Source organism: Oncorhynchus mykiss, chromosome 23 (assembly GCF_057628025.1).
Source record: "Oncorhynchus mykiss isolate SJ-2025 chromosome 23, ASM5762802v1, whole genome shotgun sequence".
Lineage (NCBI taxonomy): Eukaryota > Metazoa > Chordata > Actinopteri > Salmoniformes > Salmonidae > Oncorhynchus > Oncorhynchus mykiss.
Genome location: NC_143044.1, coordinates 19,189,516 through 19,211,535, shown reverse-complemented (window position 1 = coordinate 19,211,535; position 22,020 = coordinate 19,189,516). Strand labels below are relative to the sequence as shown.

The 22,020-nt window shown below is 42.5% G+C and overlaps 1 protein-coding gene across 1 annotated transcript; it reads right to left on the bottom strand.

Annotated features, from left to right (window-relative positions):
- Positions 1 to 4,437: 4,437 nt before the first annotated feature.
- Positions 4,438 to 13,306, bottom strand: slc22a15 (solute carrier family 22 member 15). The gene is made up of 12 exons (XM_021580664.3): positions 13,103 to 13,306; positions 11,224 to 11,367; positions 10,927 to 11,059; positions 10,470 to 10,634; positions 10,159 to 10,288; positions 9,740 to 9,976; positions 9,401 to 9,541; positions 9,143 to 9,228; positions 8,955 to 9,063; positions 8,712 to 8,784; positions 8,340 to 8,498; positions 4,438 to 6,937 (listed from the first exon to the last, which is right to left on the bottom strand). Exons 1-12 carry the CDS (start codon positions 13,184 to 13,186, stop codon positions 6,890 to 6,892), a joined length of 1,509 nt encoding a protein of 502 aa, XP_021436339.2. The 5' UTR covers positions 13,187 to 13,306; the 3' UTR covers positions 4,438 to 6,889.
- Positions 13,307 to 22,020: the final 8,714 nt, after the last annotated feature.

Genomic DNA, 22,020 nt, shown 5'->3' with positions numbered 1-22,020 from the left:
ATTGTTATTGTTTTTAAGAGCGTTTATGGTTAATTGCCTTTCACATAAGCTCTAGAGAGAGAGGAGGGGCCAGATAAGTGAAGTTGTCTATTCTTAGTTCAGGCAGGGGTTACATAAGCTTTGATCAACTTTTTACCAGAAGTCTTAGTCTACCAATTGTTTTCGTATATGTTGAAAGAAAAACCCAGACTGCTTGCCTTTGAAAGCATTTAGCAGATACCACTGATGGTCTAAGTGCAATGACCTGAAACTGCCCCTGCATGTTCGCTGTTAGGATAAATATCCCTCTATTAGGAACAAGTGCCTTGAAAGCTGCATTGCTTTCTGGGGAGATCTCTACTCAGAGCTTTTAAGAAAAGGTGGTGTACTTGACTGGCAGGTAGACTCTTTAAGAAGCCTGCCTCATCCATCAGGTACACAGTATGACGGACAGTTATATTTAGCCGTTGCGGTATGTGAACCTGTGTGCATGAAGAGTGCTTCCAAAAACTCCTCTCTGTGAAAAGGTTCATTTGCTTTTCCTGGCAGGCGTAGGCAGCCTGATATAACAGCAAGAGGGGTATTTTAAACAGTCTGCTTCCCTCAGACAGCTGCCATGGTGGGAATTGAACTGCAGCAACGCAGCAGCAGAGCTGCAAAGGGAGGGAGGATGACCAGGTCACACAGCGGGCACGGGGATACGCCTGGGACACTGCAGCGACGCTTCATTCCCATACTGTAAATACAGACAGACAGTCTCTGGCACACATACACGCGTTAATGCACAGGGGGAAACCATGGACAGCCATGCACACATAAGCTTTGTATGGTTTGTTGTGGGCTGATATGTTAGATATAACGTGCATTAAATATTGAAATGATTTATAGGTCACTACGTGCATTGTATTTTTTTATTCATACATTGACAAAGAAAAGCTGGAGACTAAAAGCATTCACTCCAGTGGTTTAGTACATCCACTGCACTGTTTTCCAGCTTCTTCTGTTTCTTATTGCACTAAAATCCAGGTTAATACACATCACCACAATCCATTAGAGGGAACCCCCATCTCCTCCAGATTCTGGCCACACATTCATCATCTGATTTCACTTGTTCCAAGGCCGAGCAGCAAGTCATCCATCATTGCCATGTGCTCGTTTCATTATCACCAATCTCTCCTTTTCACCCTCAGAAAACATCTAGCATGCTGTAAAGCTGAGAGAGAAAGGGAAACCAGCAGCTCAGTGAATGGTGAGCTACCTTCCATCTTCATTTGTCAGAAAGGAGTAGTACTGTGTTCCAGACCCTTTTGAGGGTCTTGCCAAAAATCAGGAGAATGAACACTGTTGAACAGGTCATGTTACAGCAGGTATTGCACTTGGCTTTGGCCTTGTCAGTACAGATCTCATTTAGGTGTGAATCGACAGTCAGTGTCATACAGGTGTTTCTTATCTTTACTGAATCTGATAGATTAATTATACATTTAATGAGAAATGTTATCTGAAATGTCATGATGGCACAATATGTTTGCAAGCAGGGTGGTGTGAGCTGAAACTGGTGAAGTTGATTAATCACAAAAACAGAGTCAAGTCCAATAGGTTTCTCAGGGTCAAAATGAGAGGCAGGGGATGCATAACAGAAAATAATCTCTGCAATACATTCCCAACACATAACAAAACTGAAAGTATGGTATTTAAGAATATGAAAGGAGCATTTTCTCACAGGTCAGACTTGGCTTACTCTCATCATTGCTCTCTCCATCTGTGGAAAGTTCCCCAACCCCCTTCCCTTCTTTCCAACCCCCACCTGCACATGTCCCTCCTTCCTTTCCTCCCCCTCTCTCAAGAGCGGAAAGGCCTCGGTCTCTGAGAGACTCACCGGCAGGATGCTCTATACACAGTGTAATTACAACCAGAAGCAGCGGCGAGTGTGAAAGCAGCAGATAACATCAGGTCACCCAGCGTGCAGGAGTTCACGCAGAGCCCAGTGGAGTGGCAGCAGCTGAGTTATGGCTCCGTATTTTAACTGCTCCAGCCTGGTCCAGCCCTACGCTACATCCCCATTCACTGCCCACACCCACTGTGATACAGCAGCAGGGAGCAGCATGGTGTAGGGTTAGAAACGTTAGTCACAGATTGCAATGTCATACATAGACAAAGAAAATGTTCAAGGATTTGGGGATAGAGATTTATGTTCATTGTAAGATAAGAACACAGCCGGACGCACACATACGCAACCACGCGCACATCCACGCGGTCTAGTATAGCAGGTCTGTATCTATTTGTAGAACTCTGACAAATTCAAAATAACTTAAACTTGTCCTCTCTGGTAATGCTCAACCCCAATTGTCGTCTGTCCCCCTAGGTGGTTGGAGGTTGAAAAAGGTTGGGAGAAACGACGGCTGTGGAGAGCAGTGACCCTGCACTGTTCCCTGTCAGACTGCTGGATTTATGGCCCATCACTGTGAAGGGGAACTGTTTGTTTAGACACCACAAATCCTTAAAATGTCCACTTCTGACACTTACTCACTGATGTCACAACAGTCAGAACTGTTATACCCGTGTACCCGGGAATCTACTGTAATTATGTATTTGCCCTTTAACCTGTTACCTGACAAAAGATTTTTATTTTATTTTTTTATTTTACCTTTATTTAACCAGGCAAGTCAGTTAAGAACAAATTCTTATTTTCAATGACGGCCTGGGAACAGTGGGTTAACTGCCTGTTCAGGGGCAGAACGACAGATTTGTACCTTGTCAGCTCGGGGGTTTGAACTCACAACCTTCCGGTTACTAGTCCAACGCTCTAACCACTAGGCTACCCTGCCACCCCAGGGTGGATAGCAAGGAACCAGATAGCAAGGAACCAGCAGAAAGTACCATACTAGATTATACTGGGTGATAGATAGTTCAGTTGACCATTAAGCAAAAACAAATCTGCGTGCTACTTATTTTTTTTGCTTTATGGTCAACTGAACTATGTAGCGTTTTACTTGAATAATTGTCTGAATAAGACTATTAATCTTTTATTTTTTAAAAAACCTTTATTTAACTAGGCAAGTCAGTTAAGAACAAATTCTTATTTTCAATGATGGCCTAGGAACAGTGGGTTAACTGCCTTGTTCAGGGGCAGAACGGCATAATTGTACCTTGTCAGCTCGGGGATTTGAACTCGCAACCTTTCGGTTCCTAGCCCAACACTTTAACCACTAGGCTACCCTGCCGCCCCTATTAACATTAATCAAACTTTTAACACTGATAAAATCTTAAGTAAACACATAAATCTGGACTGAGAGCACATTTACTGCTAGCAATCCACCCAAATAGGCTACCCCAAGTACAAATACACACACGCTCCCTGGCACACACTCTCACACACTGCCCCAATCACGCACTCTCCCCTCTAGAGATGTGACAGAGTTGTTCCTCGAAAGTTCAGCAGTGGGTCAGTGTGGACATTACTCTCCTGGCTTCCCCCACACACTCACAGCCTCAGTGCTCACACACCCACTCAAACATAACCACACTCTCATTCCCCTCCTCATGCCTCATCAACTTGACTGGAGGTAACTATAAATATCAAGATATCAGTGCCGTTGGAAAATGTTTTTTTTTGGGAGTGTTAAGTGAGGAATTGGGGGGGTGGGGTTAGCTGGCCAGATCCTGAACTTTTGATTTGAGTGCATATTGGAGGGTGTGTGAACAATATTCTGTGTTTCCCTGGTCTCAAGTGCCAGTTTTAATAAGCAAATGAGGTCACCTTGAGGCTTCAGACTTTCCTTTTTGTTATTTAGTTTATACAACCATTCAACTGAATCATCTGACATGCCTTTCAATTGGCTTCTAATTAGACAGAGAATGTAAGTAACCTCACCCAGCCCCATGTAACACATCTTATCTACCTCAGGTGCATTACCTTCAATCACCCATCCACAAAATATTCTGCAGCAAGAGCTTGTGTGACAAATCTTCTGCATGCTGAAACATCATCTGGCACGCTTGCTGTTCAGAGTGAAGAATAGCAATTCCAGGACCTCAAATCAATGGTGGGTGAAAGCCTACAGCTCAAACATACAATAATGATGGAAGCAGACCACAAAACTTTATTTAAACTAGGCCAGTCAGTTAAGACCAAATTCTTACTAACAATGACAGCCTACCGGGGAACAGTGAGTTAACTGCCTTGTTCAGGGGAAGAACGACAGATGTTTACCTCGTCAGCTTGGGGGTTCGATCCAGCAACCTTTCGGTTACTGGATCGCTCTAACCACTAGGCTACCTACCGATAATGACTTTAAGTAGCATAAGCACTTCAGCTCGCATTAGGACGTAGAGTTATAAAATTGAAGTGCATCCAAGCTGTTTTGAGCTTGATATTAAGCTAACCCACATACTGTATAAATTATACATACATTAATTCAATACATTTTCTTTTCAATTCAACACCTCATTTCCACAAACTTTTGTTGGAGATTGTTTATTTACTTCCAACAGGGAATTTCTGTGCTGGCAAGCATACAGTGTCAGAGGAATATAAATCAAAACAATGATTACGGTTTCAACTCTTCAACTCACTCCAACTGTTTGCTGAACCGGTGGTACGGGCCAACTGCCATAATTATAAGTGATGGGGGAAAAAAACATTATGCGGTTACGTCATTCTTTGATGAGAGCTTCTGGCCGATATGGTTGTTCGGGGGCCTCTCCTGTCTGCGTCAATGGTGACAATCACCTCACTAGGGTAAAAGGCCAAACGTGACCTGAGTTCAGGCAGTGACCACTATAATTACTTATAATAAACAGTATTAAGATTTAAAAGATTCAAATGTCCATGAACATTACAATGCACCCCTGTTCCATGTCATTCTCATATTATTATGCAAGCTACCATTCACAATTGGTGTTACCTCCGTCATTAACTATTTATAACTCCGGAATCAGCACAATGTAAACCAATTACCTTGAATACTGTACAAATCGTCAACAATGTCCAATATAGATATTTATACATAATCTGTATTCACATTGTAACTAGCATATGATCTGTCCAGCAGAACACAGAAATTATATTTATATGGAAACTGAAACAAGCCATTTGAACTTCAGTGACTTGATTTATAAATGTTGCGTACACACAAAATATGCATGCCTGTTCTCACACAAAAGTTGGTATTTATAAAAACTGAACTTTACATGAGAAAGTGCTATCCTCCCACAAACTTTAGACCATGCATACACTGTTTCTAGTGGTTGAAGTCCTGCATTGCAAGAAAGCAAATAACGTAGCCTAGTCGTAGCCTTATGAATAGATGTCATCATATTTTCACAACATAAAACAGGTATGCCTAGCTAAATAAGATGCTATCATTTTCCATTTGTGATAAAAGAAAAATCAATGCATCATCACATTCTAAAATAATTTGAAATAAGGCATATATATTTGCTATTATTTATTTAATTTCCACAATCATTTCACCTTTGATGGTTTCGAAATAGCCTACAGGCAGACAAGTTAAGATGGGACGAATGGTAGTTTATCACTAATTTAAAATTGTACCCACTTCCCAGTAGTAAATAGATAAGCTATTTCAAGCAGCCTATTTTGCTCTATGCGATCTGAAGCGCAGTTTAACAGTAGAACAGATGGTTCACAGGCCATGTCCGAGCACTGTAATGTGAAATGTAGATATTTCATTTACAAACATAGTACATATCAACCATCGCAGAATAAATTCCTCACCTTTTCTGGCCATGATGAGTTTATATTCTTGTAGTAGCTATACAACAAATTACCACACGCATCTCATTTAACTGGGATTATTAGTTAGAGCAAAATTATAAATAGCCTATGTATCCGACAGGGTGCGCGGTTTATAACATACAGTAGAATTTGACAGGTGAACAGAGAGTTGATATTTTGCATTGAAGTGTGTAGGCTACCACTAAGGTCACTGTTTACATTTTACAGAGTAGACAATGTATCAGAATTCGCAGGTAGTGCAGCATATTTAGGTTTGGGAAAAGGTTCATGCAAAATGTTGCATTTAACCGGTCTGTTTACAGGTCCACAAGAACATGCAATTGTTTGTCGTTCAGAAAATTTCAAATACCCAGATTTACTCCACCTCAAAAACACCCATCATGAACCTTTTAACACCCTTATTTTCGGTATAGTTTGAAAGTATTGGAATTAGGCCAAGACAGTATCTAAAGGAAATAGCAATAGAAAATAAAACATTTAGCCAATCCCTCCAAAGGCATGTGATCAAGGTCACCATTGCTATTTCCTTTAGATACCGTCTTGGTCTAATTCCAATACTTCCAAACTATACATAAAATAAGGGCGTTATTGTCATCACAAAAGGTGAATGATGGGCATTTTTCAGGTGGAGTAAATGCTCGGTCACAGTTATGACAGGTCTGATTTACAATGGGAAACCTGCATATGAATGGTGTGTGCCAAGTTAACTGCACGCACAAAAATATTGAGATTTTACAGAAATGGCGCACGCGGCTATTTAGTGTTAAATGTACGCAACAATTATAAATTAAGCCCCCGATGGCTACTTGGAAAAGTAGAAACTGAAAACTTTGGCAGTAATTGTAGTTCTCTTCCATTTGATACCACATGATTACTTGATCAATTCACTGCGGCTAAACTGCGATTTTCACTGTAAAGTACAAAAAGTATCACACATACAAAGAGAGAAACAAAATAACACGAAAACATTGTAAACATGTGTGCCGTTCCCTGTAAAAATGGACCACCATCCATCACGGCATGACCCGTCCTTGCTTCACCATGGAAACAGAGCACATCGGGTCACTTGTGAGAAAGCACTTGTGTGTGGACAGGCTTCGAGAGTCTCTCCTGTCGGATTGCCTCTGACTGTTCTCTTGTTCAAAGAGTGAGTCACTGATTGTGGTTGGTTTTCGATTGGTCCTCTTCAAACAAGTGTGTCTGTATAACGGAACACAAACCAGCCACCCAAGATACAGACTGTTAAGCAGGTATTACATTTAAGATCATTGTAAACTTGCATTTGGATAGGGGGCGTAACTAGTCTCACCTGACCATCCTTCTCAATCCAGTCTCAACTATTGAAAGTCTGGAGAACATCAATACTGGATTTTCATTTGAATGGGAGCGCTGGCCTTCAGAGCTTGAATTTGCCCCCAGGAGGCATTTCCTTGTTTTTCGTTTATTTCAATGTTTTTCTATTTCCCTACAGTGTCAGACATAGGCTGACTCCGTTTGGAGCACCACCGATGCAAAACATGTGATGGGTTGCAACATTCAAACCAATCACTAGTTATACTCCACCCCTTTATATTTTCTTCCTGAGAACTTCGCCAGGCTTTTGAAACACAGTACAAGTAAGATTTTGGACACGCCTACTCATTCAAGGGTTTTTATTTTGACCATTTTCTACATTGTAGAATAATAGTGAAGACATCGAAACTATGAAACATATGGAATCATGTAGTTACCAAAAAAAAAGTATTAAATCAAAATACATTTTATATTTGAGATTCTTCAAAGTAGCCACCCAAATGTCAAGAACTTTTTAAAGTTTCTTCGAGTGCAGTCGTAAAAACCTTCAAGAGCTATGATGAAACTGGCTCTCATAAGGACCGCCACAGGAAAGGAAAACCCAGAGTTACCTCTATTGCAGACGATAAGTTAATTAGTTACCAGCCTCAGAAATTGCTGCCGAAATAAATGCTTCACAGAGTTCAGGTAACAGACACAACATCAAATGTTCAGAGGAGACTGCGCACCACTAAGAACCCACCACTAAAAGGACACCAATAAGAAGACGACTTGCTTGGGCCAAGAAACATGAGCAATGGACATTAGACCGGTAGAAATCTTTTCTTTGGTCTGATGAGTCCAAATTTGAGATTTTTGGTTCCAACCGCTGTATCTGTGAGACGCAGAGTAGGTGAACGGGATGATCTCTGCATGGATAGTTCCTACCAGAGTGGAGAAAAAGCAGCCAACAAGCTCTCAGCATGTGTGGGAACTCCTTCAAGACTGTTGGAAAAGCATTCAGGGTGAAGCTGATTGAGAGAATGCCAAGAGTGTGCAAAGCTGTCAAAGCAAAGGGTGGCTCCCTGGAAGAATCTCAAATATATTTCAATATGTTTAACCATTTTTTTTAGTTACTACATGATTCCATGCATTCTGCCATAGTTTTGGTGTCTTCACTATTAGTCTACAATGTAGAAAATAGTCAAATGAAGAAAAACCCTTGAATGAGTAGGTGTCCAAACTTTTGACTGGTACTGTACGTGAGTAGCTCGACGTCCGAAGCTAGGGGGTAACTTGCCCAATATAATGAACAGAGTTATGATCCTACCTTGGTCTCTACAATGCGGTGGTAAGCAGGGCTGCTGAGCTCATCCAGTGTCTCTGTCACAGGTTTGTTAAGTGTCTCAGGGAGAAGGAGACCCAGGCAGCCAGCAGAGATCCCACTGAGACAGAACACCAGGAAGGGCATAGAGGTGTGTAACTCTCTCTGAAACACATAGCAAACAAAACACAGCTTAAGCTTGAGGGGTTCAAATGAATACCATACATTATGACAGAAGGCAAAACAAAACTTCGGTTTACCACAATTTGAACACTTAGAAAGCCCAAAGTGGTCCTCGTACTTGAATACAATTGTGAAAACAAAAAAAGACTGATGATTTTTGTCCCTTGTCATATTAATGATATTCTGCTGACGTACCATAGAGGGCACAAAAGGGGCCAGGATCCCCCCGACTCTGCAAGACATTGAGCAGACCCCAAGACCAGCATTCCTGACATCAAGACAAAGCACTTAACATTACTTAAACACCTCTCCAACATTCAAAACCATATTGCATTGTGAGAATTGACACTCATATTACACAAGCAAAAATGGGAGAATGGCACCCTCTACTGTACTTCATAGAAGTAATTTAGTGGGATCTGTTTGCACTGCACTCACCTTACAGCAGTGGGGTACAGTTCAGTAGTGTAGACATACACTATGTTGAAAGCCGCACTGACCAACAGCTTTCCTAACAAAGCTAAAGAAGTAGCATTGAACAATGCCCCTAAATAATAAACAAATAGATTAATAAGCAAAATAATGAATCAAAGCTATCTAATATACTGTAGATGGAATGCCCTTACCAGCAGTTACTGGAACCAACATGGTGCATAGACACGACAAGCCAGCTAAAGCCAGAAAGCTGGCCATGGTTTTCCTTCTCCCAGCCCTAAAAAACAGGCACAGATTCCAACTGTTTAGCACAGCTGAGGAGAATATATGGTCTTGTGAAACTATTACGATTCAACTTCTGAATTATTAACCATAAATCAAGACATTTATTCAGTGCACCACTGACACTTCAATTCATAGAATATCATCACAGGTGGTGAGAATCTTACCACTGCTTGTTTATGAAATAGATACAGAGAGGGTAGGCTGGGAGCTCCACTAGTCCATACATGGCAACACTGAAGTAGCGGTTCCCACTGTCCTCACTGGCATTCATGGTCAGCCCATAGTACACCAGGCTGCAGGAATACCTAAAGAACATCCACAGACAGTGTCAATCTAAGTTTGGTTATGTTTAAAGTCTTCAGTGTGAAAGGACTTTAAAACAATGTATACTGAACGTACGCATCGTTGTGAGCTGTTGATACCGTCTGTGCACTATTAATGACATTGCAAAAAGTGAGTCCCTCTGGTTTCCCAGTGGTTCAGCTCATGATGTGCTAACTCACCAGACATACATGAGCACCACGGTTCTCCAGCGGAGCACTGTGTGGGTGAACAGGTCGAGGAAGCCAGGGCCATTGTTGCCCTGGTTACCAGTCTTGACAGAGCCAGGACACATACGGAGCTTTACTTTGGCTGCAGCGTTGCTGTTCCCATTCCGCACAGCTATATACTGCAAAACCTCCTCCGCCTTCTCCGTGTAACCACGGGAATACAGCCAGCGTGGAGACTCCGGGAGAGTCCTGCCTCAGCCAGAAAAACAAGAACAAGAAAGAAAAACAGGAGACGAAAAGGTCAACTTGCTATTTGTTTCATCAGAAAACTACAGTCTCACACATGCAGTAAAATGTATTGGGAAGGGTGTCAGTAAAGGTTCTAATGCAATTGCTTTCTTGGAATAATCATCCTAAAAAAAGTGACTTACACACAAAGTAGAAAAAACAGGACGCCAGGAGAATTAGCTGCTGTTGCCAGGGTACGCCATGGTCTGATATAGTAGCCAAGGGCACCAAACAGGGCAATACCCACAGCAAAGGTCATATTAGTCAAGGTCCCTGAAAAACAAAACACCAGACAACTTTTAAATAATTTGGAAAAAACACTTTCCAATAGTGTCAGACCACTTTCTTATGTGGACGGACTGACTACAATTGACCCTTCGTCCAATCCTAGTCCCCCCTTCCTTAGTTACTGTAGCTGGTAAACATTTGTCATTGTCATGATGATTATTTGTACCTGTCATGGCCCAATAGGCCTTGCCCACATACTCCTGGGTGAGCACAAAACAGACGAGGGACATACCCCCATTCATCAGACCCACCAGCAGGCGCGACAACGCAAACACCTCATAGCTGGGAGCAAAGGCTGTGGCATAGCCAAACACCACCTCAAAGAACAGAGCTGAGAGAGAAACAGAGCAAAAAAGTTGGTTTGTCAAAGAGAAGGTTGCTTAAAGAACATGTTATCAATGATGTAGCAGTCCACAAGCAAAAGGTTGTTTTTTTTAATTATGAATGATGAGGCCTAACCATAGCTCTCAGATGTTTACCAGTGACACTATTAGCTGGGCTGAAAAGCAGCCTGCAAGGAAGCAGTTCAGAACAACATTTCCTAACATTTCCTAATGACTGCTATATCATATCAGCCAGTCATTAAGATCAAAATATGAAAAGTTATGAACCTCATTTGTCACCTGTTAGGAAGACTGGTTTCCTTCCAATCTTGTCAGAGAGGGGTCCAAAAAACACATTTCCTATCAAGACCCCAGCAAAGAACAAAGAGCCTGCCAAGCTGACCTTGTAAGACTGTTGCTTTAGAAGGAACCACTAAGAGAAAAGGAAGGAAAGAGACAGGAAGATGGCATTCATAAATTATCATTGTGTAGATTATTTTTAAGTGTGTTAAATACCATACACAGGTGTGAATGACGCTACATTCTCAAGCACGGCACATTTTTGCTCCTATTGAATCATGAACGGTGACCGCTCACCTCCGTCACAATGGAGTTGACATCCTCTGTAAATGTAACGTGTTTGATGAGCTCCTCATGGTTGGAGTGGTCACCTTGTTCAATGTGGTATTCTGGTATAGCGCCAATGAGCACAATGAGCATGGACTGGCATGCCATATACACCTGGAAAACAAAACCAAGCTGAGTGCCAAGCAAGTAATAAAGGCCAAGCTACCCAAGTGATCTATCCATCACTGGTATTTAATTAGCTAGCTCCTTTCACACATTCTGCATTGGAACAGCCTGACCTGCTCAAATCCTCTGAAATTCCAGAGATTGGCATGGTAGAGCTGGGGAGCTCGGAAGGTACCGGAACGCATTAAAAAAAAGAACCCACCTTTATAATAAAGCATTGAATGTATATCAACACATTTGCCGAGTGACATAGGGCAGAAGAGTAGAGCCACTTACAGATGTTACACACATGGGGACATTATTTTTGGGGCCGAAGGTGCCGGAATTGTTGGGGCCTTTTATAGACACATTTCATGCAATTCTTCGTAATTTTACATTAATCTTTTTTTAATGCTGCGTTCAAAACTGGGAACGCGGAGCTGGAAAATCTCCAACTGGGAAATAGGGAAAAAAAAGCTCTGACTGTGAAAATGTTTGGGACATTCATCTAACTCAGAATTCCAAGTGGGGAACTACCTGAAGATGGATCACTGATGCCATGATTGGACCTCGTTTACTCCCCCTGAGTTACCAGTTGTTTTGAAAGCACCATAATACTGCACAAATGATCGAAATGACACCGAAACTGAGATCAGTGAAAACGACCCTGTCTTGAATCCACATCAATAGCCTAGATTTATGGAGACAATGAGGAAATTATATATTTTTTAAATGCTTTCCAGTTTCACCCAATGATATGCAGCTCACTCGCTGGTGATGGCATATTAGTGATGGCGTTAATTCAAATTTTTACATTGCAAAAAGTTAATTATCTTGAGGTAAAGTATTCAGCCAAATAGGTTCCGGAATGACACAGCCACAGGTGTCAGATCCTGTTCCAGCAGTCATTTAGCAAATGCTCTTATCCAAAGCGACTTACAGGAGTAATTAGGGTTAAGTGCCTTGCTCAAGGGCAGAAACATTTTCCACCTAGCCGGCTCAGAGATTCGAACCAGCAACCTTTCGGTTAATGGCCCAACGGTCTTAACCGCTAAATTAACGGTTGTGAAGTAGGTTGTCAAGGAAGTTGTCAAGGTAAGTGAATTTGTGTTTACACAAGTCCTCCCGCCCTCACCTACCGTCCACCAATCATGTCAATGCAGAGCTATATGAGACCTCATTTTTACCAAATTTGAGAGGCGCAAGGCGATGCGGTATGGTGCTCAATTTGTCCTCTGCGTGCCTCCAGAGACTTGACAATTGCGTCACACCACCCATACAGCGCCTCCGAAACACATTTTCGGATCAAGCATAAATTTGCTCTTAGATATTGGGTTATAGGATAAACCATTTGTCATATTTCATTTATAAGTTATATTCTTCAAGAACTGAGTAAAATTAATTAAAATGGCCATTGAACAGAGGGAAATATTGCAGACTGTGGCTTTAATGGGTATGCAAATGACGGGAGAGATAGCTTGCTAGGATTCAGCAAGCTACTTCAAAGCTTCTGTGATTTCATTATCTAGCCAACTAACGTTAGCTAAGTAGCTTAGCTATGGCTCGATAACAATAACAGCGACAGACTACTAGCTGGCTTGCCCCACACTAAGTTTGACCACATACTTCAATGCATTCAGAAAATATAGTAAATGTATTAGATTGCTAGCTAATACAGCTAGCTAACTAGCTGTGGGTGGCATACGTTTTCCGCGAAAAAAAAAGGAAAGTTAATAAAACAAACCTGAAGCAACACAAGAACCAACACCATCTGCTTCTGATATGATCCGAATTCTCCGACTAGTTGAAATGCCTCTTCTAAATCCATTCCAAGAGGAAACAATATTCAAGCACATCACACCAATTTGACAGACTGCGCAAACATCATTTCGCAGACGTGGATTACTATCACATGTTATCATATAGGGAAGCGTATTGGTCAAGGAGACGAAACAGAATACGGCGCATGCGCAGCAGTAACTAATTGGGCGAATTCGTTCTGAACGTATGGATGGATACACTGTGATCAATTGGAGGCTAAAGAAATGAGCGTATAGAAGAACTCTGAGATAGCCTCCAGGCAATGGCGACCCATCATTCAAGGCAGGTTTTGAGCCCCACATTTTTAGCATGCTATTTTGTCATTTATACGTGTCACATATCAGTTTGCAATTTTTTTTTAAATAAAATAAAACATCATTGAGTTAATAAAGCCGCATACAAACTTGGTCCCTTTTTTTATTCCTTGAGTAAGCCACCTCAAAATGCTGGTGTTTTAGCCTAGCTCAGTGCTTTCAAATCAAATCAAATTTTATTGGTCACATACACATGTTTAGCAAAATGCTTGTAATGCTTTTTCCGAGTTCTGTGGTGATGGGGCAGCCAGCAGAAAATATGGAGAGTAGGGGTTGGTAATGTTCTCTAGTTGCGCCGTGATTGGCTCAGCAAAATCTAAGGGTAGAGCTTAAAAATTAATGCCCCTTCAGTGCTACCATATAATTACATTAGAAGTGCCCATCGAAGAAGGCACAAGGTCAATGGCCACAGGTAAAATTAAGTCAAATCAAGTTATAAGTTATACAGTGGCAAGTCAAATCAAATCAAATAGTATTGGTCACATTCACATGGTTATCAAATGTTAATGCGAGTGTAGCGAAATGCTTGTGCTTCTAGTTCCGATAAGGCAGTAATATCTAACAAGTAATCTAACAATTTCACAACAACTACCTTATTCACACAAGTGTAAAAGGATGAATAAGAATATGTACATAAATATATGGATGAGCAATGGCCGTGCGGCATAGGCAAGATGCAGTAGATGGTATAGAGTACAGTATATACAGTGGGGCAAAAAAGTATTTAGTCAGCCACCAATTGTGCAAGTTCTCCCACTTAAAAATATGAGAGAGGCCTGTAATTTTCATCATAGGTACACTTCAACTATGACAGACCAAATGAGAAAAAGAATACAGAAAATCACATTGTAGGATTTTTAATGAATTTATTTGCGCTGTTGCGCCTTCTTCACCACGCTGTCTGTGTGGGTGGACCATTTCAGTTTGTCCATTATGTGTACCTTGAGGAACTTAAAACGTTCCACCTTCTCCACTACTGTCCCACGATATGGATAGGGGGGTGTTCCTTCTGCTGTTTCCTGAAGTCCACGATCATCTCCTTTGTTTTGTTGACGTTGAGTGTGAGGTTATTTTCCTGACACCACACTCCGAGGTCCCTCACTTCCTCCGTGTAGGCCGTCTCGGCGTTGTTGGTAATCAAGCCTACCATTGTAGTGTCATTTGCAAACCTTATGATTGAGTTGGAAGCGTGCATGGCCACACAGTCATGGGTGAACAGGGAGTACAGGAGAGGGCTGAGAATGCACCCATGTGGGGCCCCACAACAACAGACAAACACAGTCTGCTTAAACCAATAACAGACAAACAATTATACGTTTTCATGTCTCTATTGAACACTGTGTAAACATTCACAGTGCAGGGTGGGAAAAGTACGTGATCCCTTGGATTTATTAACTGGTTGACCCTCCTTTGGCAGCAATAACCTCTGTATAACCTTCTGTAGTTGCGGATCAGACCTGCACAACGGTCAGGAGGAATTTTGGACCATTCCTCTTTACAAAACTGTTTCACTTCAGCTATATTCTTGGGATGTCTGGTGTGAACCCCTCTTGAGGTCATGCCACAGCATCTCAATTGAGTTGAGGTCAAGACTCTGACTGGGCCACTCCAGAAGGCATATTTTCTTATTTTGAAGCCATTCTTTTGTTGATTTACTTGTGTTGTGGGTTGTTGTCCTGTTGTATCACCCAACTTATGTTGAGCTTCAATTAGCGGACAGATATCCTTACATTCTCCTGCAAAATGTCTTGATAAACTTGGGATTTTATTTTTCCGTCGATGATAGCAAACTTTTCCAGGCCCTGAGACAGCAAAGCAGCCCCAAGCCATGATGCACCCTCCACCATATTGTACAGTTGGGATGAGGTTTTGATGTTAGAGTGCTGTGCCTTTTTTTCCTCCTCACAGTGTTGTGTGTTCCTTCCAAACAACTGAACTTTAGTTTCATTTTTTTTGCCAGTAGCACTGCTGAACATCCAGGTGCTATTGCGAACTTCAATCATGCAGAAATTGTTTTTTTTTGGACAGCAGTGGCTTCTTCCGTAATGTTCTCCCATGAACACCATTCTTGTTTAGTGTTTTATGTGTTCCAGAGATTTCTGTAAGTCTTTAGCTGACACTCTAGGATTCTTCTTAACCTCATTGAGCATTCTGCGCTGTGCTCTGGCAGTCATCTTTGCAGGAGAGCCCCTCATAGCGAGAGTAGCAACAGTGCTGAACTTTATTTATATACAATTTGTCTTACAGTGGACTGATGAACATCAAGGCTTTTGGAGATACTTTTATAACCCTTTCCAGCTTTATGCAAGTCAATAATTCTTCATCTTAAATCTTCTGAGATCTCTTTTGTTCGAGGCATGGTTCACATCAGGCAATGCTTCTTGTGAATAGCAAACTCTAATTTTGTGAGTGTTTTTTATAGGGCAGGGTAGCTCTAACCAACATCTCCAATCTCATCTCATTGATTGGACTCCAGGATAGCTGACTCCTGACTCCAATTATCTTTTGGAGTCATTACCCTCATTACCCTTTACAACCTACACTGTGAATGTTTAAATTATGTATTCAATATAGACAAGAAAAATACAATAATTGTTGTGTTATTAGTTTAAGCACACTGTGTTTGTCTATTGTTGTGACTTAGATGAAGATCAGATCAAATTGTATGACCAATTTATGCAGAAGTCCAGGTAATTCCAAAGGGTTCACATACTTTTTATTGCCACTGTTTCTACAGTATCTTTGATTGGACTGATCATGTCAACATCATACTTTCAAAATCTTAGCTAGCAAGCTAGCAGTCATCATCATGAATCAAGTCGACAAGTCTACTGGCAAATCCTTTTCATTCTGAAGAGAAATAATGAAGAGAAATTATAGATAAAACGTATCAGTGCTCATCGGCCATTGAACATAAACATTACACAACAAGTTGGAAATCGCAAATTCAACAATGAGTGGTTTGGAAGGAATCAGTGGCTACCTGCAAGCATTGCAAAGCAATCACTAGCCTGCTATTCAGTGGAGTTGGTGTGTGGTCCCAAGTCTGGGTTTAAGGGTCTCTTTTCCAAGTTTAAAAAGCTAAATATTCAACATTGGCCATGTTGTCAATCCAGCATGACTTCTGCCGCGCTCAAAACAACTGGAAAGTTGGAACTAGGAAATCTAACTTCAGTGAGTTCAAGACAACGGAGGAGCTCCAACTAGGAAAATACGTTTTGAACAGTCATCCAACTGGGAATTGCAAGTCGGGAACTCTGGCCTATCTCTCACTGATGTGGTCATCCTGTCTGGGTTGGCGACTGAAAGAGACTGAAACCAGAGATCTGTATATAATGACGAAATGCTCATATATCCGCAATGGGCGTCTTTGTTCCAAAGGCGGGAAGGCAGGCGACAAGCTTAGGTCTGCATATTATGCACATGGAAACGCATTGGGTTTATTCTGGACACATTTTGGTGAGTGAGCTCTCTCGTTTCGCCTTTTCCTCTCTGCTGAAACGACACTACATTACCAAAAGTATGTGGCCACCTGCTCGTCGAACAACCTACTCCAAAATCAAGGGCATTAATATGGAGTTGGTCCCTCTTTTGCTGCTGTAACAGCCTCCATTCTTCTGGGAAGGCTTTCCACTAGATGTTGTAACATTGCTGTGGGGACTTGCTTCCATTCAGCCACAAGATAACTAGTGAGGTCGGGTACTGATGTTGGGCGATTAGGCCTGACTTGCTGTCAGAGTCCCAATTCATCCCAAAGGTGTTTCATGGAGTTGAGGTCAGGGCTCTGTGCAGGTCAGTCAAATTCTTCCACACCGATCTCTACAAACCATTTCTGTATGGACCTCACTTTGTGCACGGGGGCATTATCATGCTGAAACAGGAAAGGACCCACACCATTATACAGTTGAAGTCGGAAGTTTACATACACCTTAGCCAATTACATTTAAACTCAGTTTTTCCACAATTCCTAACAATAAAAATTCCTTGTTTTACGAAAATTAGCATCACCACATTATTTTAAGAATGTGAATGTCAGAATAATAGTAGAAATAATGATTTACTTCAGCTTTTATTTCTTTCATCACATTCCCAGTGGGTCAGAAGTTTACATACACTCAATTAGTATTTGGTAGCATTGCCTTTAAATGGTTTAACTTGGGTAAAAATGTTTCAGGTAGCCTTCCAGAAGCTTCCCACAATAAGTTGGGTGAATTTTGGGCCATTTCTCCTGACAGAGCTGGTGTAACTGAGTGAGGATTGTAGGCCTCCTTGCTCGCACACGCTTTTTCAGTTCTGCCCACAAATGTTCTATGGGATTGAGGTCTGGGCTTTGTGATGGCCACTCCAATACCTTGCCTTTGTTGTCCTTAAGCCATTTTGCCACAACTTTGGAAGTATGCTTGGGGTCATTGTCCATTTGGAAGACCCATTTGCGACCAAGCTTTCACTTCCTGACTGTTGTCTTGAGATGTTGCTTCAATATATCCAGATAATTTTCCTTCCTTATGATGCCATCTATTTTGTGACGTGTACCAGTCCCTCCTGCAGCAAAGCACCCCCACAACATGATGCTGCCGTGCTTCACGGTTGGGATGGTGTTCTTTGGCTTGCAAGCCTCCCCCCTTTTCCTCCAAACATAACGATGATCATTATGGCCAAACAGTTCTATATTTGTTTCATCAAACCAGAGGCAGGAAACTGACTTGTTGGAAAGGTGCCAACCTATGACGGTGCCACGTTGTAAGTCACTTAGTAAGGCCATTCTACTGCCAATGTTTGTCTATGGAGATCGCATGGCTGTGTGTTCGATTTAACACACCTGTCACTAACGGGTGTGGCTGAAATAGTCTAATCCACTAATTGGAAGGGGTGTCCAAATAATTTTGTATATGCAGTGCATTCAGAAATTATTCAGACTTATTGCCTTTTCCCACATTTTGTTACGTTACAGCCTTACTCTAAAATTGATGAAATTGTTGTCCTCAGCAATCTATTCACAATAGCTCAATGACGAAAATGACAATTTTTTAGGTGAATTTATTAAAATTGAAAAACAGAAATACCTTATTTACACAAGTATTCAGAGCCTTTGCTATGAAATGATTCAGTCTGGTTTTAGACCCCATCATAGCACTGAGACTGCACTTGTGAAGGTAGTAAATTACCTTTTAATAGCATCAGACCGAGGCGCTGCTTCTGTCCTCGTGCTCCTAGACCTTAGTGTTTCACTATATATTTTACCTCTTGGGGATGTAATTCGAAAACATAATGTTAATTTTCACTGCTATGCGGATGACACACAGCTGTACATTTCAATGAAACATGGTGAAGCCCCAAAATTGCCCTCGCTAGAAGCATGTGTTTCAGACATAAGAAAGTGGATGGCTGCAAACTTTCTACTTTTAAACTCGGACAAAACAGAGATGCTTGTTCTAGGTCCCAAGAAACAAAGAGATCTTCTGTTGAATCTGACAATTAATCTTAATGGTTGTACAGTCGTCTCAAATAAAACTGTGAAGGACCTCGGCGTTACTCTGGACCCTGATCTCTCTTTTGAAGAACATATCAAGACCATTTCAAGGACAGCTTTTTTCCATCTACGTAACATTGCAAAAATCAGAAACTTTCCGTCCAAAAATGATGCAGAAAAATTCATCCATGCTTTTGTCACTTCTAGGTTAGACTACTGCAATGCTCTACTTTCCGGCTACCCGGATAAAGCACTAAATAAACTTCAGTTAGTGCTAAATACGGCTGCTAGAATCTTGACTAGAACCAAAAGATTTGATCATATTACTCCAGTGCTAGCCTCCCTACACTGGCTTCCTGTCAAAGCAAGGGCTGATTTCAAGGTTTTACTGCTAACCTACAAAGCATTACATGGGCTTGCTCCTACCTATCTCTCTGATTTGGTCCTGCCGTACATACCTACACGTACGCTACGGTCACAAGACGCAGGCCTCCTAATTGTCCCTAGAATTTTTAAGCAAACAGCTGGAGGCAGGGCTTTCTCCTATAGAGCTCCATTTTTATGGAACGGTCTGCCTACCCATGTCAGAGACGCAAACTCGGTCTCAACCTTCAAGTCTTTACTGAAGACTCATCTCTTCAGTGGGTCATATGATTGAGTGTAGTCTGGCCCAGGAGTGGGGAGGTGAACGGAAAGGCTCTGGAGCAACGAACCGCCCTTGCTGTCTCTGCCTGGCCGGTTCCCCTCTTTCCACTGGGATTCTCTGCCTCTAACCCTATTACAGGGGCTGAGTCACTGGCTTACTGGGGCTCTCTCATGCCGTCCCTGGGAGGGGTGCGTCACCTGAGTGGGTTGAGTCACTGATGTGATCATCCTGTCTGGGTTGGCACCCCCACATTGTGTTGTGCCGTGGCGGAGATCTTTGTGGGCTATACTCAGCCTTGTCTTAGGATGGTAAGTTGGTAGTTGAAGATATCCCTCTAGTGGTGTGGGGGCTGTGCTTTGGCAAAGTGGGTGGGGTTATATCCTTTCTGTTTGGCCCTGTCCGGGGGTGTCCTCAGATGGGGCCACAGTGTCTCCTGACCCCTCCTGTCTCAGCCTCCAGTATTTATGCTGCAGTAGTTTGTGTCGGGGGGCTAGGGTCAGTTTGTTATATCTGGAGTACTTCTGTCCTATTCGGTGTCCTGTGTGAATTTAAGTGTGCTCTCTCTAATTCTCTTTCTTTCGCTCTCTCGGAGGACCTGAGCCCTAGGACCATGCCTCAGGACTACCTGACATGACTCCTTGCTGTCCCCAGTCCACCTGGCCGTGCTGCTGCTCCAGTTTCAACTGTTCTGCCTTATTATTATTGGACCATGCTGGTCATTTATGAACATTTGAACATCTTGGCCATGTTCTGTTATAATCTCCACCCGGCACAGCCAGAAGAGGACTGGCCACCCCTCATAGCCTGATTCCCCTCTAGGTTTCAGCGTTTCTAGGGAGTTTTTCCTAGCCACCGTGCTTCTACACCTGCATTGCTTGCTGTTTGGGGTTTTAGGCTGGGTGTCTGTACAGCACTTTGAGATATCAGCTGATGTACGAAGGGCTACATAAATAAATTTGATGAGACTCCAAATTGAGCTACGGTGCATCCTGTTTCCATTGATTATCCTTGAAAAGTGATAAGAATCCACCTGTGGTAAATTCAATTGATTGTATATGATTTGGAAAGGCACATACCTGTCTATATAAGGTCCCACAGCTGACAGCTTGGTTTTTACCTAGACATGCACTATGAGGTTGAAGGAATAATCCGTAGAGCTCCGAGACAGGATTGTGTCGAGGCACAGATCTGGGGAAGGGTACCAAAATATTTCTGCAGCATTGAAGGTCCCTAAGAACAGCCACCTCCATCATTCTTAAATGGAAGAAGTTTGGAACCACCCAGACTCCTCCTAGAACTGGCCAAACTTAGCAATCAGGGGAGAACGGCCTTGGTCAGGGAGGTGACCAAGAACCCGATGGTCATTCTGACAGAGTTCTTCTGTGGAGGTGGGAGTACCTTCCAGAAGGACAACCATCTCTGCAGCACTCCCATCTGGCCACTCTATGATAAAGGCCTGATTGGTGAAGCCATTCCTCAGTAAAAGGCACATGACAGCCCGCTTGGAGTTTGCCAAAAGGCACCTAAAAGATTCTCAGGCCATGAGAAACAAGATTCTCTGGTCTGATGAAACCAAGATTGAACTGTCTGGAGGAAAGCTGGCACCATCCCTACGGTGAAAAATGGTGGTGGCAACATAATCATGCTGTGGGGATGTTTTTCAGCGGCAGGGACTGGGAGACTTGTCAGGATTGAGACAAAGATGAACGGAGCAAAGTACAGAGAGATCCTTGATGAAGTCCTGAACGCTCTGGAGCAGGTTCTCAGACTGAGGCAAATGTTCACCTTCCAACAAGACAATGACCTTAAGCACACAGCCAAGACAAGGCAGCAGTGGCTTTGGGACAAGTCTCTGAATGTCATTGAGTGGCAGAGCCAGAGACCAGACTTGAACCTGATCGTACATCTCTGGAGAGACCTGAAAAACAGGAAACAGCAGAGAACACGCCTATCCACATTGACGGGACCGCAGTTGAGAAGGTGAAAAGCTTTTAAGTTCCTCCGCGTACACGTCACCGACAATCTGAAATGGTCCACCCACACAGATCGTGTGGTGAAGGCACAACAGCGTCTCTTCAACCTCAGGAGGCTCACAAACGTTTACAGATGCACAACTGAGAGCATCCTGTCGGGCTCCATCACCGCCTGGTAACTGCACTGGCAACTGCCCGCAACCGTAGGGCTCTCCAGAGGGTGGTGCGGTCTGCCCAACGCATCACCGGGGGCACACTGCCTGCACTCCAGGACACCTACACCACCAGATGTCACAGGGAGACCAAAAAGAGCAAAGGCATCAACCACCCGAACCACCTGATGGTAGCCTGTTCACCCCGCTACCATCCAGAAGCCAAGGCCAGTACAGGTACATCAAAGCTGGGACTGCGAGACTAAAATAAACTGCTTTAATCTCA